Raw genomic sequence first — 25,736 nt, 5'->3', positions numbered from 1 at the left:
GGGACTTTTAATGATTCATTATTAGTTTTTTTCCAAGGCAGAGTTTTGATAAAATTAGCTGTCAACATTTTAAAAAACAGGAATTGGACGGAAAAGTATGGATTTATTGTAGATTTTCTCTTATCCACACTGGGTGTTAGGGGGGATGTAGACAAATTCACCTCAACCTTATGGTGGTGAAAGTTCAAGAAAACCTCTGATCTAGACAAAACCAAAGCTTAATAACCTATATTTACTTTTTACAAGTATGACAAAAATACTTTTTTTTCCTCAGCACTCACTGGACAGACTGATTTCCAGAGCAATGAAGAATCTACAGAGGATTACAGGTTAACACTAGTCGTTCAGAACCATTTCTGAACTAGTGTCTACATCCTAGAGAAAGGATGGATTGGAGAAAGTCTGCAATAAATTCCAAGCTGAAGTTGTTTGTTGCATAATCACACAACCCTGGAAAAAAGAGGACTCAAATGAATGAATGAACAACAATAATAACACCTGATGAGTTGATGTAAACATTCAAATGACCTTTCCTCAGTGATTCTGTTGGTCTGATCTGGTGGTCCAGGTTTTACAAGGACATCATCATTTTATGTGAAATAAATCATTCTATCCTTCTGTTCATAAATGCAAATATTTATGTAGATGTATCAGAGATGAAAATGGCCCGATCTAAACATGTCAACTGGGGTGTTTATTGGAAAGTCTTCAAAACAGTCCAGGTGTGATGAGCCTACATCTCCAACCTGAAAGCCACCAAGTGATTTTACCAACAGAGAGATGAAGGCAGAAGAGAGGAAGACTGGTAGAAATGCACTGATCTGAGTTCACAGTGAGTCACACGGAGGGACTGGTTGGGTTGTTTTGGCATCCTGAAACATTGAAATGAGAGATACAAACTGCCCAGGTGGCCTTCTGTAGAGGTTGGACTCCAGGTGTCTTGGTTTAGCCCATGTTAGACTGGCTGCATGTGCAGGACGGATGGAGGACACCTGGACATGCAGTGGACCTATCTCCCACTCAGATCCTCCTCTTGGCCTTCAGGCTGCCTCTCCTCCTCAGCCTCTACCTGCTCTGGGTTCCCAAGGAGACCCGCTGGTCTGACATAGGCCTCGGCATGCTCCGCTGTCTCGGGTTGAGACATGGACATGGAAGGGTGGATGTTGGGGCTCATGGTGAAGCTCTCCACTCCGGATGACTCGTCAGCTGGTCCGATGGAGCTGGTCTCACTCATCGAGTCAGAACCTGCACCTGGGCGCCGAAATAACCTCTGACCTGTGACAGGAATCATGTGTTGACGTCGTCAGAAGAACGAACAGGAAGTTTCCTCTAAACAAAACGTGTTCTAGAAACATGGAATCCTTAAACTTGGCACTTGAAGCCAATTATAGATTTCTGTGGTCATTTTCCAGGTCAATATTCACTGTACACATGAAAGTCATGAACAATGACTGGCTTTTATTATCTGTGAACCACACAATGAAAACCAGCTGACAACACAAAGATGGACAGAAGGAAATGATACTGGATCGTATCACTTCTCCTCATGAGTTTAGGGTGATTTCACACCTGGTGGTCTGCCAGACCAAAGCCATAACATCTGTTCCATTTTCAGCTGGTTCTCATTCACACTGCAAAGATCAGATGAACCAAACCTTTGAAAAACCTGTCCCCCCCCCTCACCTGCTCTATTTAGGACTTAAATGTCTTCATTGAAAGCAAAGTGGAACTTGTATTTGTTTGTGTCAACAGTTTTGGTGAATAAAGCTTCTGTGATGCTGTTTGTTCTCTGTTCTCTTCACATAACAGCTGCACTTCTCCTCAGATGAACTTAAAGACAGATGGGTTCTTTTTACTGGTTCTGGGACAACATCAGCTTTATTTACTGTCTTTGTGTTGGTCGGTCACATAAAATCTCAATAAAATAAACTTAAGTTTGTAATTATAACGCAAGAAAATATGCAAAGGTTTTAAATTGCAAGACACTAAACATACATTTGCTCCTGTTCTTGTCCTCTCCTTTGTAAGACTGTTTTTCTGTTTGTAGTAGAACAGAAGACGTGTATGCGACTAGACACACGTAAAGCTGTATGAAAAGCTGTCCTTGTTTGACCAATAGAGTTTTAGGAAGATGGTTCTCTATCTTTTAGAAAAAGTCTTTCTATCAGTGTCTTGAACCAGAGATTTGAACATTAATTTACTATTCCAAAAAACAAAAAAGAATTCAGTTGTTTCATAAAAGCAGTACATAACAGAAACTGACCTACCTGACAGTCTCTTAGCTGAAAGGGTGGGGATGTCTTGGAGGGATGTCCTGCCTGCCTGGACTTTGGTGGAGTAAGTCACATCTGTGGAATCCAGAGAACCTGAGGACCAAAGAGGTTAAATCAACATGTCTGCTGTCCAAACAATCACATAAAAAATCTTAACAGTAAGGCTCTACTTTATTGAAGAATACCACAATAACATACTTTTGCTACATCCACGTGGTAGTCTTCTAAAAAAAAAAAATAGGCATTTTTCCATCTACCCATAAATAAAACGAGTCAGCTGTCTGTCAGCCACCATCTTGTAACTACATGGAAGGTTCCGGGTCTGACGTCACCATGCCAATGGTATTGGAATGTGCTGAAAGCACCACAATAAAGAGGAAAGTATAAAAATGAAAGAGAGATTCAACTGACCCCGTCTTCACTGAAGGCAAATATTTGGACTCATTTTGGTTTTTAACAAAATCCATGGAAAACCAAGCTTAACATGAGCTTCACTGTGTTCACGGTTCGCCAAATGAAGATTGTGCACTTCAAAAACTCTGCAAATGGAGCCAACGTACTCCTTCGGTACAGAGCTCTGCAAAGCGTGTGAAGTTTGTGGCTGTGTTTTTATGAAGAAAGACTGAAATGCTTTGTTTCCACTATCTGTCTTTTATATCCGCAGGGAATGGTTATCCAGCATGTTTATGCAAAGTGGTGAGGAATTATGTCACTTTTTCACTATTCTGCACTATGAAGATTGTCAAATGGCTAAAAACTTCTGAATGGAAAATGTGACGTCGTGGTCAGAGGAAGCCGTCTGCAGGAAGGTGTGGCACTCTCTCTGTGAACGCTTTGTAAAACCTAAATGGTAAATATTCTGTACTTGTATATCACTATCAAGTCCAAATGGCACTAAAGAGCTTCACACTACATTCAGTCATTCTCATACACACATTCACACTGATGGTGGTGAGCTACTGGATTGTAGCCACAGCTGCCCTGAGGCAGACTGACAGTGGGCAGGTTGCCATGCACTGACGCCACCTGCTGGGCCCTCTGACCAGCAGCAGCAGGGATGGTGAGTGAAGTGTCTTGCTCAAGGACACAATCAACTAGGGCAGTTACTCCATTTATTTATAAATACATTGAGCATTCTTTGTATATTTAATTCTGTATGAAAGTGATACTTTTTGTCTTCTTACTCTGTCCAGCTCCCTCACTTATTATTGACCATTTCTTAAGTTTAAGAAAAAAAAAAACCGAGGGCTAAAAATTGGAGGTAACACACTAACTACAGTTAGTTATAACTAACTATAGTGCAGCTAGTTCTGCTGCACTAGCTTCAAAACTAGCTTCTTCTAGTGTTACAATGTCAGTTGGCAAACAAGTAAAGGAAACATTAAGGCCACCAACTGATAATGTGGCCCTGTATATCAATCAACTGATGGGATGAATGACAGGCCGATGTCTATTTATTTTATGTCATGTGATCTACCCACACTACAGTCACCATCGACGTATTGAGCACTCCTGCACCAGAACATTTCTGCGGTCTTTAAAGTACCTGCTGCCAGGTTAAAAGTCCTTCCCTTTATGGAGCTTTCAACGGGAGAGAACCAATTCAGCACAGAGCCGACCACAGGAAGCTGTCTCAGCATCCCCTAGAACACACAGATTCAGATTTAGTGGTGACAACGCAACAAAGGAAAAGGACATGTGGCAAGCCGTAGCAGATGCATTGAGCACATCTGTTCCATTACCACAAGCACACACACCTCCTCCAGGAGTTTCTCCTCATTGGCCTTCTGCAGCTGCAGCTCTGCCTCCAGGATGCCCTTCCTCACACGCTCTGTCATGTTCTCCAGTAACTGCAGAGGACAGAATCACAACTGTTGAAGTGCTGTAGAAAACATAACACGAGGCACTAAATTCAGTCCAATTCTACGCTTTGTGCTCTAAGTGATGTCATGCCTTATTATTTATTTTACATTATATTTAGAATTCCTAATTGCACTTTCTGGACCATCTGAAAGAAGCTTTGCTACAGTTTATTTTACATGTTTGACCAGCGTAGTCAACCTGTTGTATTTGTCAGCTTCAGTTTCTTTATTATTTATTTTCCAATGGCTGCTCTACTTCTAATTGCACTGACTGAACAAATGAAAGTTGTTGTTTTACATGTTTGACCAAGGCTCTGAAGCTACTGGTGTGTTTGTGTAAGCTGAACTGGTACAGAGAGATAAAAAAATGTGTAATTCAGTACATTTATGTCTGTGTTTAAAAAAACTAAACGCTTTGAGCCAATTCTGTTTTTCAGTCCAATACCAAACCTCTGGCTGACACTGAATCTCAGATATCAGTTATCTGTATCAGAAGTGAAAAACATGGATCAGCGCTTCTCCAGTTTTTTTTTTTTTTTTTTACTTGGTGTAGCACCCCCACAGGTGAGAGGGATTACTGGTTCTTCATTTGACTCTGCAGTGTGAAAGCAAACTGCACCAGCTATAAATGTAACACATTACATTTATGTGTTACATCCCAGTTTAATTGGGGACCTATTTGGGTCCCCAATTAAACTGAATCTACTGGACAACCAGGTGGGAAGGCATCCTACAGAACAAACAGAGCAGTTACCCTTCCACTCTCCTCTATGTCTCTTCCCAGTGTGGATATTGTGTCCACCAGCTCTGACACATCAACATCATCTGTCACCATGCCCACAAAGATGCAGTTCTCTTCCGTCACAAACTCAGGGTCTGATATAGGATTAAAGGAAAAAGGAAAAAGATTGAACATAAAACACAATGTATCAGATTGGGGCACAGATGTTGAGGAACCTACCAGTGGAGAAAAAGATGTCTGTATCAAGCTCTTGTAGTTTTGTCAGCAGTGCATCGTTGATTTTCTTCTGCTCCTGTTTCCTCCTGCTCTCATCTGCTCCTTCAGCCTGGGATTCATACCTGGACATCATCACATGCTCAGAAAGGTGCAAAATGTCCACACTTGCTTTTTCATCTCCACACCTGTTTGTTTTCACTGAGCTTGTCTGACCGAGTGGACAGCAGTAAATGAAGAACAAGCCACTTTTATTACACAGCATCATTCTGCAGATGGTCTGGGTTTCTAGAGCCTCTTTATTTACATACAGACTGATCAGACTACCAATAAAAAGGTTTTGTTAAAAGGAAGTTCACCCATCAACATCACAATAATAAAATGCAGTGTTTATCATCTTCTAAAATTACTTACAACAACAGCAAATATATTCAACCACTCAGCAGATTCCACAGCTCCTGTATTTCATTTAGATGCAACTTTACAAATCTAGTCTTTGCTCTGCTGCCATATTTTTTCAGTCTTTGTTCTGCCCTCTTGTAAATGAGCCATACTCATCCAGTGGTTTTTCTATGATTTTAACACTGAACATGCTAACTAAAGCTTTCAGCGTTTCGACCTCTTTGGGTTTTGGGTTTTTGTCATTTTTCTGAATATGGAACACTTTGACCTAGACGAACTTGCTGGAAGGTTCACTCCTGGAAAAACCAACAGCTGTGTTACATGTTTTTTCTTTTTTTAAGGTCGCTCCTGATGTTTTCTTTTCATCATGTTAATACTTATTTTTCATGAAGCACAGAGGAAAGGAAAGGAAAGTTTTGAGGAAAAAAATTAACATTGTGGAATTGTTTCACAATGTTTTTGTACGCTTGTGGTTAGATGCAAATAACTTAAGAACCTGATAGTCCAGTTAACTTTTTAAAACTTGACAAAAGACAATTAAAAGACAATGCTCCTTTAGGTTGCTATGACAGCAGCTAGTCTGGGGTAACGTCTTTAACCAAAGCGAGGAAAACATGAGAGGAATGCCTGAACAACTGGTCAGTCACTGGTCAGCCCTTTAAATGAACTCCATCTTATTTTCTCAGTTTGATAGCCATTTTATGAAATAAATAAATTAGCAATTAATTAAAATAAATTATTAATTAGAATTAATCTAAATATGTAACTAACAAATAAGTAAATAATAAAATGAATTGATTGATATTTCATGTGGCTTTTGTAAAGACCCTGTTGCTCAAACTTCATCTTTCATGGGAAACCCAGCAGCCCAGACAGCTCACCGGACTGCTCCCAGACCAGGCCAGCTCAGCTCCTCTATGTATGTGAGTGACGGCGCATGGCGGTGGGTCTCCTCCCTGAAGTCCTGTCTTAAGTTCATTGTGGCTGACATCATCGGCACCAGCTCCAGGAGTTTCTGCACCACTTCATCAACATCCTCCTGCTGGGTTCCCAGCACTGGTGGGAAAAGCCAGAAAAGTGTTCAGCTGACATTTTCGCACTCTTCTAGCACTTGGAGTGGATGCCTAAAAGCAACGCCATTTCAGCGATGCGCAGGTATTCATGTTACCTGCAGCTGTGAGGAGGGGGCTGAAACGCACACAGGTCCCTTCATCTTCCAGCTCCACCACATCCACTCCACTAGCGGGAACCAGCTGAGCAAGCTGCTCACCCATCTGCATTCAGACCAGTACAGAATATTCCGCGCTGGTTAGGTCGCTAAAAACATTCATACTGTAGATGTTTGGTAAAATATGTGGTGGTAAGATGCTCAGAAAAGTCTTTATTCTTTATATGATGCCCTAAAATGAGCAGTTTTGACTGGATGATGTGAACGTTTCATATCAGACGATATAGATAATTACTGACTGTTTTTTTGTTTTTAATATCTGAAATATGACCTTAACTATGCACTGCAGTTTTTCATTTTTAAGCAGTTATGAGTCATGGTGACAAAACCTTAAACTGCTACAGAGCAAGTTACTCAACAGGTTGTTGCTAGGTAACCAAGTGAGCTGCTAGGTAACCAAAAGGTGAGTGAGCTAGTTGATGCCGCCAATCTTGTTCAACTTGTTTAACTCGCCACGATGCCTTTCCTCTGCCTATAATTCCCAGAATGCTGTGTAGTACTGGATCAGAGTTCAGTGAAATTATTGAATATTCTATCAGATGCATTATCTATTAATATTGAGTCTATCATGATATATATTGTTACTGATTTTTTTGTCTCTCCTTAATGCAGGACACACAAAGTTTTACTTTTTTTTTTCTTTCTCATACCATGACCTTTAACCCTGCCATTTCAAAAACTAAAAGGAAGAACTCACCCATCTGTTGAACGTATCCAGCACCTCCTTCTCTCCAACACACAAACCGTCCACAGACCCCCCACTGCCTCCTTACACACAACAGATGAGGAAACCAAGGACATGAAATTATTTCAATGCTTTCATCAAACTGGGTCTAGTCAGCATTCAAACATTTAGAACTTGAATTCTGATTCATTACTAAACAGCACCATCTGGTGGTTAGCATGAAACATGTTCAAACAAATGTAAAAACTGATTTCTCATATTTCTATCAGTCAGTAAGACTCAAAGTTTCAATTGACTTGCCAAAATTCTGAAAAGTTCATTGGAGGATATTGCTGCCAGTTTGTCTGCTCTGAACAGTCAACAACCTCTAGATGATTCTGTCTTTCTTGTGAGTTGAAAAGGAAAGTGTGTTCCTGTTGTTGTAGTGAATGCATGGATGGTGATAAACCTACTCAAAGCTGAGGAGAAGCTGAAAGTAGATCTCACTGGACTCCCTGACACCATCAACCAGGTATTTGTGTTAGTGGAAGGTGTTTGACTGTGAGAACCTGGACTCTCACAACATGTCCTACGGGTGTTTGGTAGCGGTAAACGCTACATTTTTAAAGGTTGTTATTGATAAGGCAATGATTTTTTAACCAAAAAGGTATATTTGGCAGCTACTTCATTTTGGCTTTTGGGGAAAAGTTGTAGTCCAGCATTGATCGTTTTATGAAAGGCGCCCACTGGACATTCCCAACACCCAGGCATGGAGCCCCACCATTTCAGAAACTCTTTCTTGTTGGGTATAAAGGGTATATACTTGTAGAGAACTTTATTAAGACCCCAAAGTGCATCACATCACACTACATTCATTCAGGGCTTTTGGCACCAAAATACATTACAGATCTACGAAACCTCTCAGATCTTCTGGTTCTGGTTCTGCATCCCCAGAAACAGAACCAAACATGGAGAAGCAGCATTCAGCTTCTATGCACCACAAATCTGAAACAAACTTCCAGAAAACTGTAAAACAGCTGAAACACTGAGTTCCTTTAAATCTAGAATAAAAACTCAACTGTTTAGAGCTGCTTTTGATTAGAAGTAAATGAAACATTCATTAACATATTTGATATATTGTGTTGTGTATTGATTATTGTGATGATGGCATTTGACAAAATGTAATGTTTATTGCTTGTTTTCACAGCTGGTGACTGTTTGTTGTTGTCATGACAAAAGAACGTGGAACTGCCTTGTCGCTAAAATGTGCTATGCAAGTAAAGTTGACTTGATTTGATGGCGGCAAGCTACTACGTTGTAGCCACAGCTGGCCTGGGGCAGTCTGCCATGCAGCAGCACCACTGGGCCCTCTGACTACCGTCAGCTGAAGTGACATGTTATGCAAAATGCGACAACTTTACCAGCATTTGACTCCTGGGAAAACTTAAACAGCACGACAGGAGAGTTTTGTTCATCTTCCACCTGTTAAACACACAAGAATATGGATCAGGCTCTGGAGACACATGTTCTAATACCACACAACCTTCTCGTTATCATGCAAGACATGTTAGTTGAAAAGGTGTGATGTGCTGCAGCTCGAGTAAACACCGACTGCATGACAGTTGTAAGTAAATGTCCCATACAGTGTTTGAAATGTCCCACTGCTCTGTATGGTGGCGGTGGATGGAGCCTTTTGCTCAGAGTGAAATGGAGCGTATCAAGCTAAAGTCAAACTTACAATTCTGAAATAACAGCTGCACAGATGGATTAGCTCCTCAAACTAAGAACTGATCACTACCTAATAAGTTAACTAAGTTCTCCATGACTTTAGTTTGAAATGTTTTCATAATCTGGCATCCCGTGCCTCTCAGGATCGCTGAATTTCAGCTCAAAGTCTCTGAACGAGGCTGAAGACAAGATAACAGAGCATCTGAGGCTCCTCAACTCCAGAGGGCTTTTCATCTTTTTAAAGGTTTTATTATTCCTTGGCTTTGATCTGGTTAAGTGTAACTCTCACAAAATATGTTTTATTTGTACAGTAAGTCTGTATGTTATGTTTTTTATCTGTTATTTTCTGTACTTTTATTTTTAGTATATTCATTAACCACTGCAGACTTATTCAGTTTTAGTTGTTTTTAAAAAGTGGTTTAGACATAAATCATAAATGTTTTTAATATCCATTTCAACTAGGGCAGCAGCTAATGATTATATTAGCAACTGATTCTTTTGGAAATTGAAGAAAAAATTGTTACATTCAACTAATTTTTCATTTAACCACTTAAGTTTATTTTACCCAATATTAGAAATGCAAAAATAAAAATGCAAACAAATTATTCAAATAATTTTTAAAATAGGAAAAGAAATATTTATTACCTTGTATGCAATAACAGAATTCCTTTAATGAACACTTGATCATTTGTAGTAAAGGATGCATCAGCAGCTAAAAGTCCTTCTAACAAACATGTGAAGAGCTCAGGCCTCCCTGCTGGACTAACATCAACACTGCAGGACTGGACTGTTGATTATTATTATTATTTTTTGATTAAGTGATTAATATTTGGATAGCAAAATGTGTTCAATAGAAAAGTTTTGGTCACAGAATTTGAACCAGGTGAAGCTAAAACTGGTGAGTTTCTGGAAGAACGCGTTTACAGAAAAAGCTATTTTTTTATATCTTAAATGCAAAATGTATATTATTTTTGTCAGTTCTGGCTTAATTATTGCTCTGTGGGTTGTTCTTTCAGCAAATACCAGTTAAAATAATTGTCAACTAATCATGAATTGACCATTATTTCAGTAATCGATTCATTATGATTAATCTGATTATTTGCTTCAGCACTAGTTTCAAATGCAGGATCTGAAAACTCTCTTGATGGATAACACCTACATCACACCTACATCCTTTCATACATGGACATGTTTAATGGTGATCCTGCCTGTCCCATGGTAGGTTCCTCAACAACTCTTCACAACCTGATCATCCACACTCTGGTTCTCTGTTACTATATAATAAAATTTTCATCCAGAAGTGAAAAAAATATTAAGGGTAAAAACTAGTTACCACATGGCAATGGGTGCTTCAAATACTACAAGGATGTTTCTGGGAAGCTTATGAACTTATGAACCAGGTCATTAGGCACCATAGTGAGAGTCACCCAGACATTTTGAAGGTTTTTCCCTACATCTGCTGACAGCTGTGTGCAGTTAAAACTGGAATCAACAGAGATGTGGTGAGAATTCAGAAATAAATCTAGTAAATATCTGAGCTCAGTGATATTAACTGCAAGTTATTTTTATTCTAAACCACTGCAGTGGAAAACCAAAGCAAATGCGATTCATATCAATGAGTCAAATGATAAGTTAAGCAAGAGTTGGTCTTGCTTAGCTCATCTTAATCTATCTTTGATAGATAAAATGAGCATATTTCAGATGAGCCTATTTCAAACTGAGCATCATGGTTCAGTCATCTGCTCCTGATTACAGCATTCACAGTGCATGTCTGAGGTAAACGCATTTGTTAAAAAAGAATTAGCTGATTGGACAAAATATTCTCAATATAACTAAAGCTCTGTATAACAGATCAATTTGTGATACAAATTGCTCCACAGTAGACAGTATCAGATTGCCACACCACATTTCACAGTGAACAGTTCTTCATGACCCTGTTTTTCTTTCAGAGACAACAAGAGACTGTAGTTATGAGGAGCAACCTTTTAGTCTCTCAAACACATGCCTGGGTGAAACCACGCCCTAAGAAATAAGGAAGAAATGAAGAATCCGCCAGCAAATGGAGAGAGCATTTCATTGAGCTGATGATGATGAGAGAAAATGGACCAGAACTGATAGAATGAAACAGAATGAAGGGAAGTGGGGGTAAGAGGCAGAGGCTTGGTCCCACCTACAATAGAGAGTATGAGAGAGCCCAGAATGTCCCGCAGAGAAGCCCCGGAGATGGGTGGGATCTGCGACACCATGCCCTGGAACCAAGGTAACCCATACTGACTACGATACACAGGAAGCCTCTCACACACATCTGACTGAGACGGTTAAACTACAGACTCCTTGACCTGGTGCCTGTTGTAACTGCTGAGCTCCAGGTTCTGGGTCAGGACCGGGTTCCCCTCTACACTGTGTTCACTGTATCTTGGCTTCATCACGTCTCAGTGTGTGGTAAGATAGTCAGTCCCTCCTGGAAGTTGTGATCGCAACTTAGTGCAAATTCACTTATTATTCGCAATTTTCACAAATCATTAGAAATTTTCCACAAATCTGACCAGTCACTAACGTTTTCTGTATTTCCTGCTTTTCTGTTGGTTTCTGACCAACTGCTGCAAATACATTTTGACCAATCCCCTCAGCTCCCTTCTAATTTAACTTCCTTGTTTCACGACGTCTCTTGAAAGACGAACTTGCAAAATTAAATCATGTGTAACATGAATAAGCTGTAACGTTTGCCGTATTTTTTTGTAGCAAAATCCGTTTTGAGATGTTCTGTAGGATTTGCTTCTACTGTGTAAACACTTCATGTTAACTTGAATGACCAATATGAAGTTCTGCTTTTGTACTTTAAAATCTCCTCATGTCAGGATTTGATTTGTATTGAGGTGCTACTTATTAGCACCTTCATACCTCAAGTACCTTTTCAAGAAGGTACTTGAAAATGTTATTTGCACTTTAAATATTAACTATGTTAAAAACCCAGGTTAAGCTACACATAACCTTCTGAGGTTATGTGTAGCTATTTAAACTTTTTTTTTTTTTAATGGAACTTTGACCACAATTTTTTGATAAAGGTGTCACAAAATCTACAATTTTAGACCACAACAATCACCAAAAACATCCCAACACCCTGTAAGGACTGAATAGTTGCTTTTAGAAGATGCTAGTGAACAAGATTTAAAGTCAGCTCTGAACCCAAAGACTGATTTAGAATCTGTAAAATCTAACAAATTACCATTTTTAGAGCCTCAACGAGAGAGATCTGTTTCTCAAGCCCATCCTATAAACACAAGTGGATTTTGTTTTTGAACATGTTGCAATATTCTGCTTATTAATATGTGGAGAAACTCTGATCCTTTATGTTCCTGTAAACAATGGCAACAAACAGAATATAACAACAAATGCAGCTAAATCCTAGAATGAATGTAAAGCAATCGTTTATGTTTTATGTCATCCATGAGCATGTGAGCAAACACAGACTGGACCATGTTGTTAAAGTTAAGGTGTCATTTTGTTTTACAGATTTTATGTCTCTTTATTCATGCTGTAACACATTTTCAGATTTTTTATCTTCTTCAAACTACAAACCTAACCCTAGGTTTGTAGAGTTAAGTAAGTCTTTACTTAAATATAAGTAAGTACTTATATTTAAGTATTTACTTTGACTGGACCACTATTCCACATGGGTCTGTTTTGATCTCGCCCATCGTGTTCATGAGCGTGAGCCTTCTGCATGTCACATATTTCAGAGTCAGTGCACAGCAGTTATTAAAATTCAGCACTCCCTTGGGTTCATTTTTCCTAAAATAGGGCTGATTTTTGGATTAACCAGTTAATAATTGGATAGGAAAAGGTTCTTAATATAGGATTTTTTTATAGATATCATCTGAACCAGATGAAGCTAAAACTATGTTACTTGAAAGGTTCTGGGTAGAAAATGCTTACAGAAAATAATCTTTTATCTTAAATGGAAAGTACAGTTTTGGTTTAATTACTGCAAAATGTCCTTATTTAGAGTCTGTATACTCCAGTTAATGATTAATCAATTACTAAATTAGTTGAAGATTATTTCAATAATCGATTTTCAGCCCAACAGCCCTAGAGAAGACGTACCGAAGTTCTGATGCAGGTCAGAGATTTCAGCTTCAGCAGAAGGTGTTGGCTCTGCAGGGGAGAAAAACGAATTAAAGTGCAACATTTAGTTAATAACTTTCGTTTCTGAACATACTTCTGAAAACCTTAAGGGCATAGATACATTCCATTGACTGCGTGGTAGCATTCTCCTGCTAACATACTTCATGTTTTTTTGTTTATAGAATGCCTGTTCATTAAGGTAAGGTAATTTTATTTATACAGCACATTTTCAGCAACAAGGCAATTGAAAGTGCTTCACATGAGTTAAAAGGAAATACAAACAAAATATTAACCAATAAGAAGCCTTCTACCGAAAAAACAGGAAAAATATTTTTCCAGTCATTCTTTATCCTTTTTCTTCATCATTCCTTCATTAAGGAGAACAGATAAACCTGTGCTGTTCTTCATTTGGATCTTAGAAATCATTCAAATACATACTGTCTAAAAACAATCACTCTGCCAACTGTATCGTTTCCGATAAAGTCACGCTCACCAAAGCTGCGGCGTGTCTGATCTTCTGAACAATGCCGTTGTGGCCCAGGTACTGGAGAGAGAGCCACAGAGGCAGCGCCCGCAGCTTCTCCACAGGCTGGCTGGAGGTCAGACCAGCTGCCAGGGACTGAGAACACCGACACACAGATATCAGGCCTCTTCACCACGGCTCCCCCTACAGTCTGAATGAGAACGGCGTGAGCCTACCAGGGCTGGGTCTTCGTGTCTGTACAGGGTGACAGCAGTTACTGCAGGCAGCCCGAGCCAGCGACCGGGTGTCAGCGTCATGCTGTCGCTTCTGGTGGCTCCCTGTGAAAAAACACACCGATTACAATCTAACATTGTTTCTTTTCAAAACTCAAAACTCATCTGTTCAAATTAGCCTTCTCACTTTAACGGTGTAGTTATTTTGTGGTTTTGTGTCATGTAGCCATTTTTTTACCGTTTAGTTTGTGTTTTTAATTTTGTAAGGTGTCCTTGGGTGTTTTGAAAGGCGCTGCCAAATAAAATGCTTTATTATTATTATTATTATTATTATTATTATCAACATTACTTTTACTACTGCAGGAGAATATCAGTCAGTATACTGACAGGTATAAAACCCCTCGGATGCTGTCTTACACTGTGCACAGGAAAAAATTCCCTTTAATCATGTCTGGATGCGTCTTCCCTGCTACATCCGGCTCTTCTGAGGGTTGCAGCCATTACAAGATACAGTTTATGTGAGCAAAGAAACAGAGAGTAAGAAAAATAAAGGGCAATGACACAAATAATACATTCATTTGAGAATGATATCATGTCTTTGATTTTTTTAAGCCTCGTTTCAGATGAAATATAGTTATTTAAGGAGAACTAGTTCAACTTAGAGCTGCACCTGGTGATGCTCTATGAACATGAATCAATTCATCTTAACCACGATTGAATTTGACGAGTTAAGGACTGGTTCTTGTTGAGGATGAACTGGGTAAACACAGAAGTGGGTGTTATTTAAATAAGATTACCATGACAGCAGAAGTGACCTGGGCCAGAGCCAGGGTGGCAAGGTTGACCCTAAATAGATAAAAACACATTATTAAGTTTGTTTAGGAAAGCAAAGTTGTGGAATCAAATAACTTAAAATGATTAACATGTGTAATTGCTGTTAAAATAAAATCCCCCCCGCCCCCACCCGTAAAATTAAGTGAACTTGGATTCGTTTTCAGATTATTAGCCAGTTATGTTGGTGAATTATTACAGGATGCTAATGGCTTGAAAAAATGTGTCCCTGTTAGCTGTAGCTTCTTAATAATGACAACAAGAATGTCTCTGAAACTGAATGCTGAATTGAATGACTTTAGACCATTTAGGAAAAATAAACATTAACATTTCTTCAACATCTCTCGCTGCTAAGCTAGCTGCTACATTACAAAGACATTTCATCATTTACTTCCTACATTTGTCTCATTGATTGTGTCATTTATGCGGTAAATTCGGGAATTGTTACTATTTTGAATACAAAACAAAAATAAAAGTGACTTTAGCAAATAATTTCCCAACATTTTTAAGCTTCTCCAGCTCAGAATGAGGAGAAAGAAACTCCTCCCAACACATTTGGAGTGAAATATAATGGAGTGGACAATATGAACATAGATAAACAATTGCTAACTTAGTCATTATAAAGACAAAAAAACTGAAATGTAACATCAAACTTTTACTATCATCTTTCTTTTACTATGAATGCCTATTTATATTTCTAAGGGGGATACCATTAGTAAGTACATTTTATTTATATTTCTCAGACAGCAGTCACAAAAAAATTGTAAAAAAAAAAAAACAGCAAAAGCATTTGAACATTGTTCAACATTATATCAATAAGCCTTTAGATTTTTGGAGTAAATTTAGTGACAAAAATTAAAAGATCTGTACATCTTGTTTTTTCAGTTTTTTTCCTTTACTAATTTTTATTTTTTTAAATTTCATTTTCTGTTTTCTTGTTTGAAATAAATGACCTTTCATTCATTTTAGATAACTCCTAAATGGTGATGAGGTATTTGAGGCCTGAGGATCAGCACTGACTTACCCCTCCACATGAAGCCATATACCATGCTGATCACACAGCTCCTTAAGGCGACTCAGTTTGTCTGTATGACCTGCTTCAGGGGTCCCTGAGAGGGAGAATCAGCAGAAACAAAACTGCATTAATTCATCGTCAGTTTAAAAAAAAAATTCCAAACAACTGTTGCAGAATTCCTGGTATCGTACACATGGATATAAATATTTTGAAACAGTCTGATCTTCACCTGCGTTGGCGATGAGCAGCAAAGGAAGCTTCCCAGCGTCTGTGTCCTCTTTGATCAACTTGTCCAACAGGGCAACATCCTGGAAGTCAAAAGCATGTTTCTTATCACATTTATATTCACTGAGCCATTTGAGGTGGATGCTGCTCCATCCGTTTCCTCCTACCATTTGGTGCTGGGATCCAAAGATGGTGTTACATGGCACTGTGCACAGGCTGGACAGAGGCAAGCCAAGCTAAAGGAGACAAAGGAAAATCATGTTTTCTTTGTATGCAAATGATTCAGTCACTGTTTGAATCAAGGTGCTCCCAGAGGCTTAGTTAGCTTCACATGTGTGCAGTCATGTGAAAAATCATCAAGACAGAACAGTGAACTGACATTTACACCACATCCTCATAATACGCAATAAACTGTCTACACCCACTTATCCTGGGCTGACAATTATTGCTCACCTAAGTTCCCACCACTTCATTTCAACTGAAGTCTAGACTTTGACTGGGCCATTTTGAATTAGTGACTGCTGTTCCAGCTGTTGTGTTGTAGATTAGCATGATGATTGGGATCATATGACTGTCATATATTCTCATTCTGTCTCATTTAAAACCACAGGCTTCTCATCAGCTTTCCACTTTGTGTGGAACTCTCCAACAAAAGTGATTTTAAATCCTCATTTGAGAACATGCAGCGATATCAAGGAGGTGTGCGTCTAACTGGAGGAAAAACAACTGTGCAGCATAAGCAAGTGTCTCAGGATCCAGCATTAAGGGCAGCATTATGTATTTTGCAGGCATATAGTTCCAATTTATACATAATCAAGACACTATCTTGCTTTCCCTTCTCATAAAAATGCTGTACCTATCAAATATGACTTGAAAGAAATTTGACTTTTTAATTTAACTACTTGAAATTGGGCCAAAGACTCTCTGAAAACTATTGCTCTTTCTGAAACTCTGTCTTCAGGAAGTCATCACCACATCACTCCTCAATTAAGCCTTTAACTTTTTTTTTTTTACCAGCATTGCTCTAAGAAGTGGCTCCTATAACAAGGTCAGTAGATGCCCAGTTCCACCAGGTGTTTGCTAATTGCTGCAGGCTAGTCTGAAGGAGCTGAGTGAGGGAAAGGTGAAAGCTTGGAAGTTTAAAAACTGCAGCTGAGAGAAGATGCTTCTAAATAGCAGGGCTAGGTTCACAGGGTCCAGAGCAAAATGCTCCAAGAAAGAGAGAAACTCATGAAGTCTTCCACAGTGTCGTAATGAAGGCGATGTTTTCTTAGAAAATCATCCATCTGTATTGTGGAACAGTAAAGACAAACAACCTGCATTCTGAACTTCACCTCAGCCATGTGGAAGGTTGAAACTTTGATAGTTTGTGTTCCAGCAGGACAACACCAAGTCTCTGGTTGGAAACGAAACACCTGTCACCTGTTGATGTTTCCATGAAGGGCTGATAAGGGACGTTTTATCCAAATATTAGTAGGACTGAGTCTGCAGTATGGGGTCCCACGGTGAACTGTGCTGGCACCATTCCTCTACCCCCTCTACACTCCAGACGTCTATATCAACTCCCCACTTCAGAAGTTCTCTGATGACTCTGCCTTAGCTGGCCTCTTCACAGGTGAGGACGACTCAGAGGACAGATGGTGTACTCAGCACTTTGTGTACTGGTGCCAGCGCAACCAGTTCCTGGTCAAGGAGCTAGCTCTATGCTAGTCCTTTGCAGTGCAGGTGGTTGGAGATAGAAGAACTCTGGCTAAAACAACATCACTGAAGGACAATGTCTCGCAGACCACTTATTTCCACTCTATTTGTTTCTATATGGATTCTACCCACCTGGTTGCATAGGTGTTGTCCCAAGCCAGGCCTGCAGGAGGCGCTTTGGTAGATAACTGGCTGTCTGGAGCTTAAGACAGCATAGCCTTCAGTTGTATATTCCTCGTAACGGGCGTTGATGGCAAGCCGACAAACCTTTACAAGGCCATCCCTGTCATCTTCATGGAAATAGGCGGAGCCATTGTCATACCTGCAGGACAGTCAGGTGATGGATGTAGATGTGATCACTGATAAACATTAACCAGGCTCATAAACTGCATCTGTGAACCCAGATTGCTATGATGTAAAGTATTTTTGATAAGCTGCAGATATTGGACTATGGGATTAGTCCAATATCTATAATTTCAAGCAATTCTTCAAAATTATTTAAAAAAAAGCATTACAAGCTCTTAGTGCCATGGAATATGGTGTCTTGCAGAATTTTATTTGGATTTTCTATGCAGATATGAATCTAACCACATTGAATAACTCCCTACTTTTATTAAAGGAGCAGTATTATGTATTTTCCAGGCATATAGTGACATTTTATAGCACAATCAACTATGCTACCTTCAGTTTTTAGAAAAATGCTATATGTTTTTATGTAAATATGACTCAAAAGAAATTTTACTTTATAATTTAATACTATGAAATTTGTCTCTTTAAAAACTCCTGTTCTTTCTGAAACTCTGTCTTCAGGAAGTCATCACAACATGGCTCCTCTATTAACCCTCTATCAAAGTTTTTAAAAGCATTGCACTGAGAAGTAGTTCCTATAATGAGCTCAGCAGATGCACAGTTCCACCAGGTGTTTGCTAATCGCTGAAGGCTTGTCTGAAGGAGCCGAGTGGGAGAGTAATGGGAGAGGGCTGCTCTGTGAGGCAGAAGCTTAGAAAATGCAGCTGTACCCCAAAGGTGTGGCTAGGTCCTCCTGGGTGTTTTGCACAGCTGAATGGTTGCCATGGAGATTTTGCAAGCATGCATAAAAAGGTCAAAAACGTCTAATTTACATCATAGGGAGGGTACTACAGGGTTTACCTGAAGATCCTGCAGAGCCACAGCGTGGTGTCAGACAGAATCCGAGTGGTTAGCTTGCGGAGCCGCTCTCTGTCCAACACGGAGATGTACGCTGCCAGACTGTGGCCCAGTAAGGCCATGTGACCCTGTTCCCCCACATTCTGGATCCTGCTGGGCACAACACACATAAACATCTGTGCACCACTAAGCTTCAATCAGTGGTCAGTTCTGCTTACGGCTGGCTGGCCTTGTCGCTCCCATCCTCTTCGTCTTCCTCTTCATGGATGAGATGGTGAACAAGGTGCAGTATTGTGGTTACATCCTGGCCACTGCACATGAAACAGAACTTGAACTCGCAGCTTTGTAAATAGAAGACAACTGTTGTATCCAGTGAGCCACAGTTGCTACATAACATGAAGCCAGTTTATTACCAGCGGAACATTCAGGTGCTGTAAAACCTTAGAGGGTTAATGGACATTATCTCAGTCATCAAACATGACTAATGCAGAACACTGTAGGCCACACTTCACCTTGCCTGCTGCTGGTGGTGGACAGAGGCTGTGGCTACTATCCAGCAGCTCACCACCACCAGTGTGCCACTATGTGTGTAAATGACTGAATGTAGTGTGGAGCGCTTTGTGGGCCACACTTCACCTTGCCTGCTGCTGGTGGGGGACAGAGGCTGTGGCTACTATCCAGCAGCTCACCACCACCAGTGTGCCACTATGTGTGTAAATGACTGAATGTAGTGTGGAGCGCTTTGTGGGTTGGAATTGATAAAGTGCTATGTAAGTACAAGCCATTTATTTAAGACATTTCAGTTAAATCTGAAATTTGTTCTTGTTTAGACACATCCAATACCACCATGCTTTTCCACTATAAAACATTCCGATGCCAAGTTGTACTCTAGTGATAATTAAAGCATCCTGTGGTTCAGTGGATTTCAATAGTAATTGTGGGGATTTTTATCATGTTTTGCATCCTGAGAAACTGTTAATATGTCACTTAACTTGTTAAAGATTATATTTCTGTTGAACATTGTCTTGATAAAAAAAAAATCCTTCTTCAAACACACAGCCCTCTTTAAACACAACAATACAAACAGGTTTTTAAAACAGCATCCGGGAGAGTAGATAAATGTCTGCAGGACACCCTGAAGAATGAAACGCACACAAGGACTGAGCTGGAATAAAACCTGACCTGGGCTAGCTGTGTGTGTGTGTGTGCGTGTGTGTCACTGCTCCTTGTGGGAACCGAAGCCTGGTCTCCACAAGGGAAAACACTGCTTTTGGGTCAGGGGTTAGATTTAGGACTAAGGTGTGAATTGAATTTTGGTTAGGGTTGGGTCTGTACTGGTAATGGTTAGGTTTTAGGGTCAAGCAACTGAAATCAATGAAAAATGAACGGAAGTCAATGCAAAGTTCATGTGAGAAACAGAAAAATGTAACGTGTGTGTAAGTGTCTTACTCTCCCTGTAGAGGTCCGGGGATACTGGTTCTACTGAAACGTCGGCTTTCCGTTCCTGCGTCTGGCTCCCTAAACACACACACACAGCTCCATGAATCCTTCAGTAAGTATGCTATTGAAATTCTCACCCCCTTCTTCTTTATTGTAAAAAGATGATGTTGAACCCTACATCTGTCCATCTCCAAGGATCCTCATGGCTTCATTCAGGTTCTTTCCCACCTGAGCCAGAGCAGCATCTACCATGATCAAGGAAGAGGCTTTGCTTCCTGAAGGAGAGTTAAGAAGAATTCACACATGAAACACACAATGGATCAACAGACTAACATAAAGTAGCGTATAATTGTCACATGACAGGAAATTCACTCATTGTCAAAAAAGTGTGGCATGCGTTTATGCTTGTACTCCTTTCAGACCGCTAGCAAAGGTCTTTAAACGGTAGCCTCTTATATCTGAAACTTTCTCTCCACTGTAGCTGCCTTTCCATTAAAGGCAGCCACAGTGGAGAGATAGCTGCACAACATGAGAATTGCACTAATTGAAATTACAAAAATAAATGTGCTTAATAGAAACATGCTGATTTCAGAAAAACTCATGTTTTTGTAATAGGATGAGGTGGTTTCTCAGCTGTATCAAAATAGCTGAGAAATAGCTTAGGAAGAGCAGAGGGGCTCTAAGCTGTGTGCAGGTAATTGATATGCTGGTGTATTATTATCCCCATAATCATTCACTCCTCAGGTGGAAGTCGGAGAGGTTCAGCAGCAGAACTCCTCCGGCTGAGAGAACCCAAGTCAGCGGCCAACTCTCCTTCAGACCGTCGGTATGAGCTGGGGTTCGGACGCAAGTCGTGCTTAAAGATGATATTCAGATGTTTTTTATTAATTTAGTCTTTTGGAAAACACTTTTTTGCATCATGAGTCATGTGATCGAGAGCCAGATGTTACTACTGGTAAAAGCAACGAGGAAGACCCTCATCAGGAAGTAGGATGATGAGGGTTTGTTTTAGTTTTTCGGACAGTGTGCAGCTGTCTCTACAAGAGCTCTCAAAGCATCGCACAGTTCAGAAAATGTGTGTCATTCCAACGTGTTGAATCCATAACCCTTCTGTAAAATTTACGACTACAATTTTCACAAAGATGTAGCTGCTCCCAAGTAGGTGGGGCTTGTTGCTCCAACACCTGAATAATGAGCCAATCTATCAGCCAATCAGAGGAGGCACCAAAGTCTCCTCTGATTGGCTGATAAAGATGGCTGCATTATGACTATATCTACCTGTTTACATCCATCACTGAAATGATTGTTAATGACTTACTACATGAACAAACTTATTCATGTGACTTTAATTTAATTTATTACTTAATGGAAGCACCATAATTGCAGAATGTTGTTTTGTTTCAACAATGGCAGAATATAGACAAAGATTTGCATACACTTGTAATGGAAACGCAGCTAGTGACAAAAACTACTGACTATGGTCTGAGTAGCGATGCATAAATAATAAAATTTAACAATTAAATTATGGCCACCTGCTGGTACTTAATCAAATGTCTCAGGGTTTTCATGTTGACCTGAAGGATGAATCTGCACTTCATGCCAGACTGGAATGACAAGGTCCACTTCAACCAAAGTTTTGGCTGAGCTGAAATCAGGGAACATTCCTCCATGTGAAGAGATCAGAAGTGGACAAGACTCTGTGAATGAGGGGTTTCCAGATCACAGGCTCTGGATGCAGTGGAAATTCTGCAAGCTGCAGTGGTGGTTCGTCTGCACCAGACGCTAGTCGTGCTAAAAGATGATACTCAGATGTTTATTTTTTAATTCATTTAGTTAAAAATATAGCTTAGGTCAATTTTTTTCCTCAGTTTCTTTGCTGATACAGCAGGAGGAACAAAAAAGAAATAAAAATGTGTGAGGAGACTGCTTTTCTATTGAAGCAAACCTGACCTGGGCTAGCTGGTCAGGTAAGGTTAGATCCAAGAGGAGTCGGCTCCAAGAGGAATTTATTTGATTCTCGCTCACTTCTGAAGCAGCTCTCTGCTCAATGCAAACACAACCAGGGCCGGAGTACAATAGGGCCGGGTCGGAGGGGGCCGGGCCCTGCAGTGACAAAAGGCCTGAGGAGAGCACTGATCTGAGAAGCAGCAATGAAGCCCTGAGGAAGCAGCAAAGATCCAGAGCTAAGGTGGAAAAACCTGTTTGACTAGACAACTATTAGTCAGTATATAAATGTAAAATATATATACTTTTATTGTCATTGTTATAATACCAAAATGATATTCAGGCATCACAATGCTGTTGCATCTGAATTTCCCCTTTGCGGGACAATAAAGGTTGTTTCTATTCTATTCTGTTGAGCATAAGCAAAAAGTGCAGATAGTACAAGTGAAATCTCATAAAGTGCAATAACAAATAGTAGGCCATAAGTTCCATTATATATAATAAAGAGTCATGTTTGTAGTTGCTATAAGTCATGTTAGGGACACACCAAACGTAAGGAAAAAGTGTTTTGGTCACAAAAACCAATTGTACATGTCCAGTAGTATGCTAAGCCATGGTGGTGGCTGCATCATGTTGTGGGGATGCTCTTCTTATGAGAGATAAAGTTGGCCAGAAAAATCCTGAGAAAACAAAATCAATACCTAGGCTTGAGATGGAGATTCACTGTTTTTTGTAAGAACAGGAAAATACATTCTGACCTATATCAGGAATGCTGGTAGAGACCAACCTGCAGGCTTGCAGCTTGAATATTTCTTTTCTTAAAACAAATATTTAACATTTTTGATTAAATACAATTACATTTATGGCTCTAATATGGCAAAAGGTTCTAAAGGTACGAATAATTTTACAGGCAAGACAAATACGTTTGAACATTGGCTAAAAGTTGGATATATGACGACTTAAATGAGCAACACCAACTCATTTTTTGGAAGTTGGTTGAATTTTTAACCCTTTAAGCCATATCCATCCATCCATCCATCCATCCATTTTCGGTTATTTAAATATCTGACCCAGAACATTAGGAGAGCAGCGGGGCTCTAAGCTGTGTGCAGGTAACTGATATGCTGGTGTATCATCATCCCCATAATCATTCACTCCTCAGGTGGAAGTCGGAGAGGTTCAGCAGCGGAACTCCTCCGGCTGAGAGAAGCCAAGTCAGGGGCTAACTCTCCTTCAGACCCTCGGTATGAGCTGGGGTTCGGACATACGAAACCAGCAGCGAGCTATCCCAGCTGAAACAAACCCCACATCATATTCCTAGCTTCCCACAGCACCCGCTCCTTACCTTTTGCAGTCCACAGCTGACAGCTTGACACCTGCGCTCCGTGAAAAAGGACGCAGAGAATTCGCTGCTAGGTAACGCGAGGGAGCCCCTGCAGAAGTCTCCGGGAAAGCCCGTCGAAAAAAAATTAAGTCGCCAGTTTTGAATTTATTGCGAATTAAATTGTCGCCGTAGGAGATTTCTGTTAACCACTGGCCGAACTGGACAGTTTACTTCCTGGACCTGCCGAACGACGTGCATTCCACGCTGGCAGCGCTGACGTCACGCCCCGCGGCGCAGGATTGGTCAGCTGGTGGCAGCTGATAATCACACAGCATATGTGTTACTCACTTAGCTGAACATGGAACACGGAACTGTGACTATAACCAGACAACAGTAGCAGTTTTAGTGGGATAATGGATGAAAAGCAAAACATTGATACAACATTCAGAGTAATGCTGAGGTCATACGGAGAGAAGGGATGATTCTGAGTCACTGGAATCTTCTGGGGAAGCTTCCTAAACTGTGTAGTGTTGAGGAAACAGTGGAACATATGTTTATGGGATTTAGGAAGTATGAGAATCAAACGAGAGTCATGGAACTGCAGAGTACTTGGAACCGAGTTTTAAGGATAATTTTTTTCAGTTAAATAAAGTTGAAGCCTTCAACTTTACCTTCAACTTGAAGGTAAAGAAGACCTTGGTTTTTGAAGACTATTGATCACATTGAGAGACTTAAGAAATATGTCATTAAGTGTGATGAATATCTGATCTAGAGCATTAATGCAACAAATTGGATGTTCCTGCCTTAACATCCTGAGTAAGAAGGACCTGGAGCTGTTAAATATGCTGAACATCAGCTGCCACAGCCTTTAAAATAAAATAGATAATTTTATTGAGAACATGAGCAAAAATGAACCCAGCTTATTTTAAAAATTCTATTTTCCTGAAGGTAAAAATGATGCTTCATTAGCAAGCTTGTTCCATGGCCTTCTTCACTTCCTTTTAAATGTATAAGATGTGTAATACCTTGTAAGTCTGTGCAAAACAGGCACCATACAATGATGCACGACAAAATAAATACAATGAATCAAAAAAAAAAAACAAAACTAGACAAGTTATGGATGACTGATGAGGGGAACAGGGTGCAGCTGTGAGGAGACTAATAAACATGAGATAAGCTGAGGAGGACAAAAACAAAAACAAAATCTATGAAAATGCATAAAGAATAAAATGTAAGTATAAAATAAGAAACTGAATTCAGTGGAATGAACTGATATAGTGAGACCAAGAAATATCTAGGAATAAATCTCTCGTCTACAAAGCCCGTCTGGTGACATGCAGTGGATACAACTTTAACTTGTGGGAACAACTTTTTTAATTCATGGGTACGACTTAATATTTTATGAGAACAACTTAATTACAGAAACTCCTGGCTACTAACCTTTTTCTCCCATGTCACTGGGCTCCATACTTGTCTTAAGCTATATGTGTTTAAAAAGGGACTTGTGTTTCCTAACCCTGTTCCTCAAGGCACATTACATGTTTTAGAGGTTTCCCAGCTTTAATGTGCCTGAGTCAACTGATTGCAGTTCAACAAACCCTATTAATCAGTCATCGATTGGAATCAGCTGGACTGAAGCAAGGAAATACCTAAAACATGCAGGGCAGTGTGCCTTGAGGACCAGGGTTGGAAACCACAGAAAAAAAAACACTCCAATAAGCCACCACCAGGGAGCGCTGTTGCTTAATGAAGGGCTGATTGGGATGTTCAGTTTTTCCTCAAGGCTCTACATTAGGGGTCCCCAAACTTCTTCCTGTGAGGGCCACATAACTTTTCCCTTCTCTGGTGGGGGGCCGGAGTCAGTTTGTAACAGAAAAAGTGTGACGATTGCAGGAGTGCCTAAATGTAAAAATTTCTTGTTTTCCAGAAAGCACAATCAAATAACCCTCTCTGGGTTCTTCACAGAAAAAATCCAAGAAATAACACTATGTATGAAATAAATACTCCATATTTTCCGGACTATAAGCCGCACCGGGCTATAAGCCGCAGATATCTCTTCCGCTCCAGGTTTTCCACAACGATGCAGCACGCAGCAGAGGGGGGCGGACACCCAAAATTTGAGTCAAAACAGGTCAATTGAATATCACATTTATTAGGGTTGAAAAAAGAAAAATTTGCCA

At 40.0% G+C, this 25,736-nt stretch overlaps 1 protein-coding gene across 1 annotated transcript; it reads right to left on the bottom strand.

Annotated features, from left to right (window-relative positions):
* pdxdc1 (pyridoxal-dependent decarboxylase domain containing 1) lies at nucleotides 1–23,820 on the bottom strand. Its single transcript, XM_016679771.1, has 23 exons — nucleotides 23,578–23,820; nucleotides 20,467–20,563; nucleotides 20,298–20,366; nucleotides 19,067–19,159; nucleotides 18,852–18,998; nucleotides 17,835–18,024; nucleotides 16,172–16,240; nucleotides 16,009–16,087; nucleotides 15,789–15,873; nucleotides 14,731–14,779; nucleotides 13,937–14,038; nucleotides 13,731–13,856; nucleotides 13,217–13,267; nucleotides 8,806–8,866; nucleotides 7,418–7,488; nucleotides 6,661–6,766; nucleotides 6,374–6,548; nucleotides 5,097–5,215; nucleotides 4,890–5,011; nucleotides 4,031–4,123; nucleotides 3,820–3,916; nucleotides 2,268–2,366; nucleotides 1–1,275 (listed from the first exon to the last, which is right to left on the bottom strand). The coding sequence occupies exons 2-23, from the start codon at nucleotides 20,538–20,540 to the stop codon at nucleotides 1,010–1,012; spliced, it is 2,343 nt and encodes a 780-aa protein (XP_016535257.1). The 5' UTR covers nucleotides 20,541–20,563; nucleotides 23,578–23,820; the 3' UTR covers nucleotides 1–1,009.
* Between the last annotated feature and the right edge of the window lie 1,916 nt (nucleotides 23,821–25,736).

Source organism: Poecilia formosa, unplaced genomic scaffold (assembly GCF_000485575.1).
Source record: "Poecilia formosa unplaced genomic scaffold, Poecilia_formosa-5.1.2 Scaffold220, whole genome shotgun sequence".
In the NCBI taxonomy this organism is placed as follows: Eukaryota; Metazoa; Chordata; class Actinopteri; order Cyprinodontiformes; family Poeciliidae; genus Poecilia; species Poecilia formosa.
Note: the sequence above shows the minus strand (reverse complement) of the source record. Positions and strands in the feature narration are given on the sequence as shown.

Excerpts from the sequence above, each read along its gene's own strand:
- pdxdc1 (XM_016679771.1), bottom strand. The coding sequence starts at position 20,540 with ATGGTAGATGCTGCTCTGGCTCAGGTGGGAAAGAACCTGAATGAAGCC. Across the intron at positions 6,767-7,417 it reads TGGATACGTTCAACAGATGG|ATGGGTGAGCAGCTTGCTCA; the intron begins GTGAGTTCTTCC and ends GTCTGAATGCAG. Across the intron at positions 2,367-3,819 it reads GACTTTTAACCTGGCAGCAG|GTTCTCTGGATTCCACAGAT; the intron begins GTACTTTAAAGA and ends TTTGGTCCTCAG.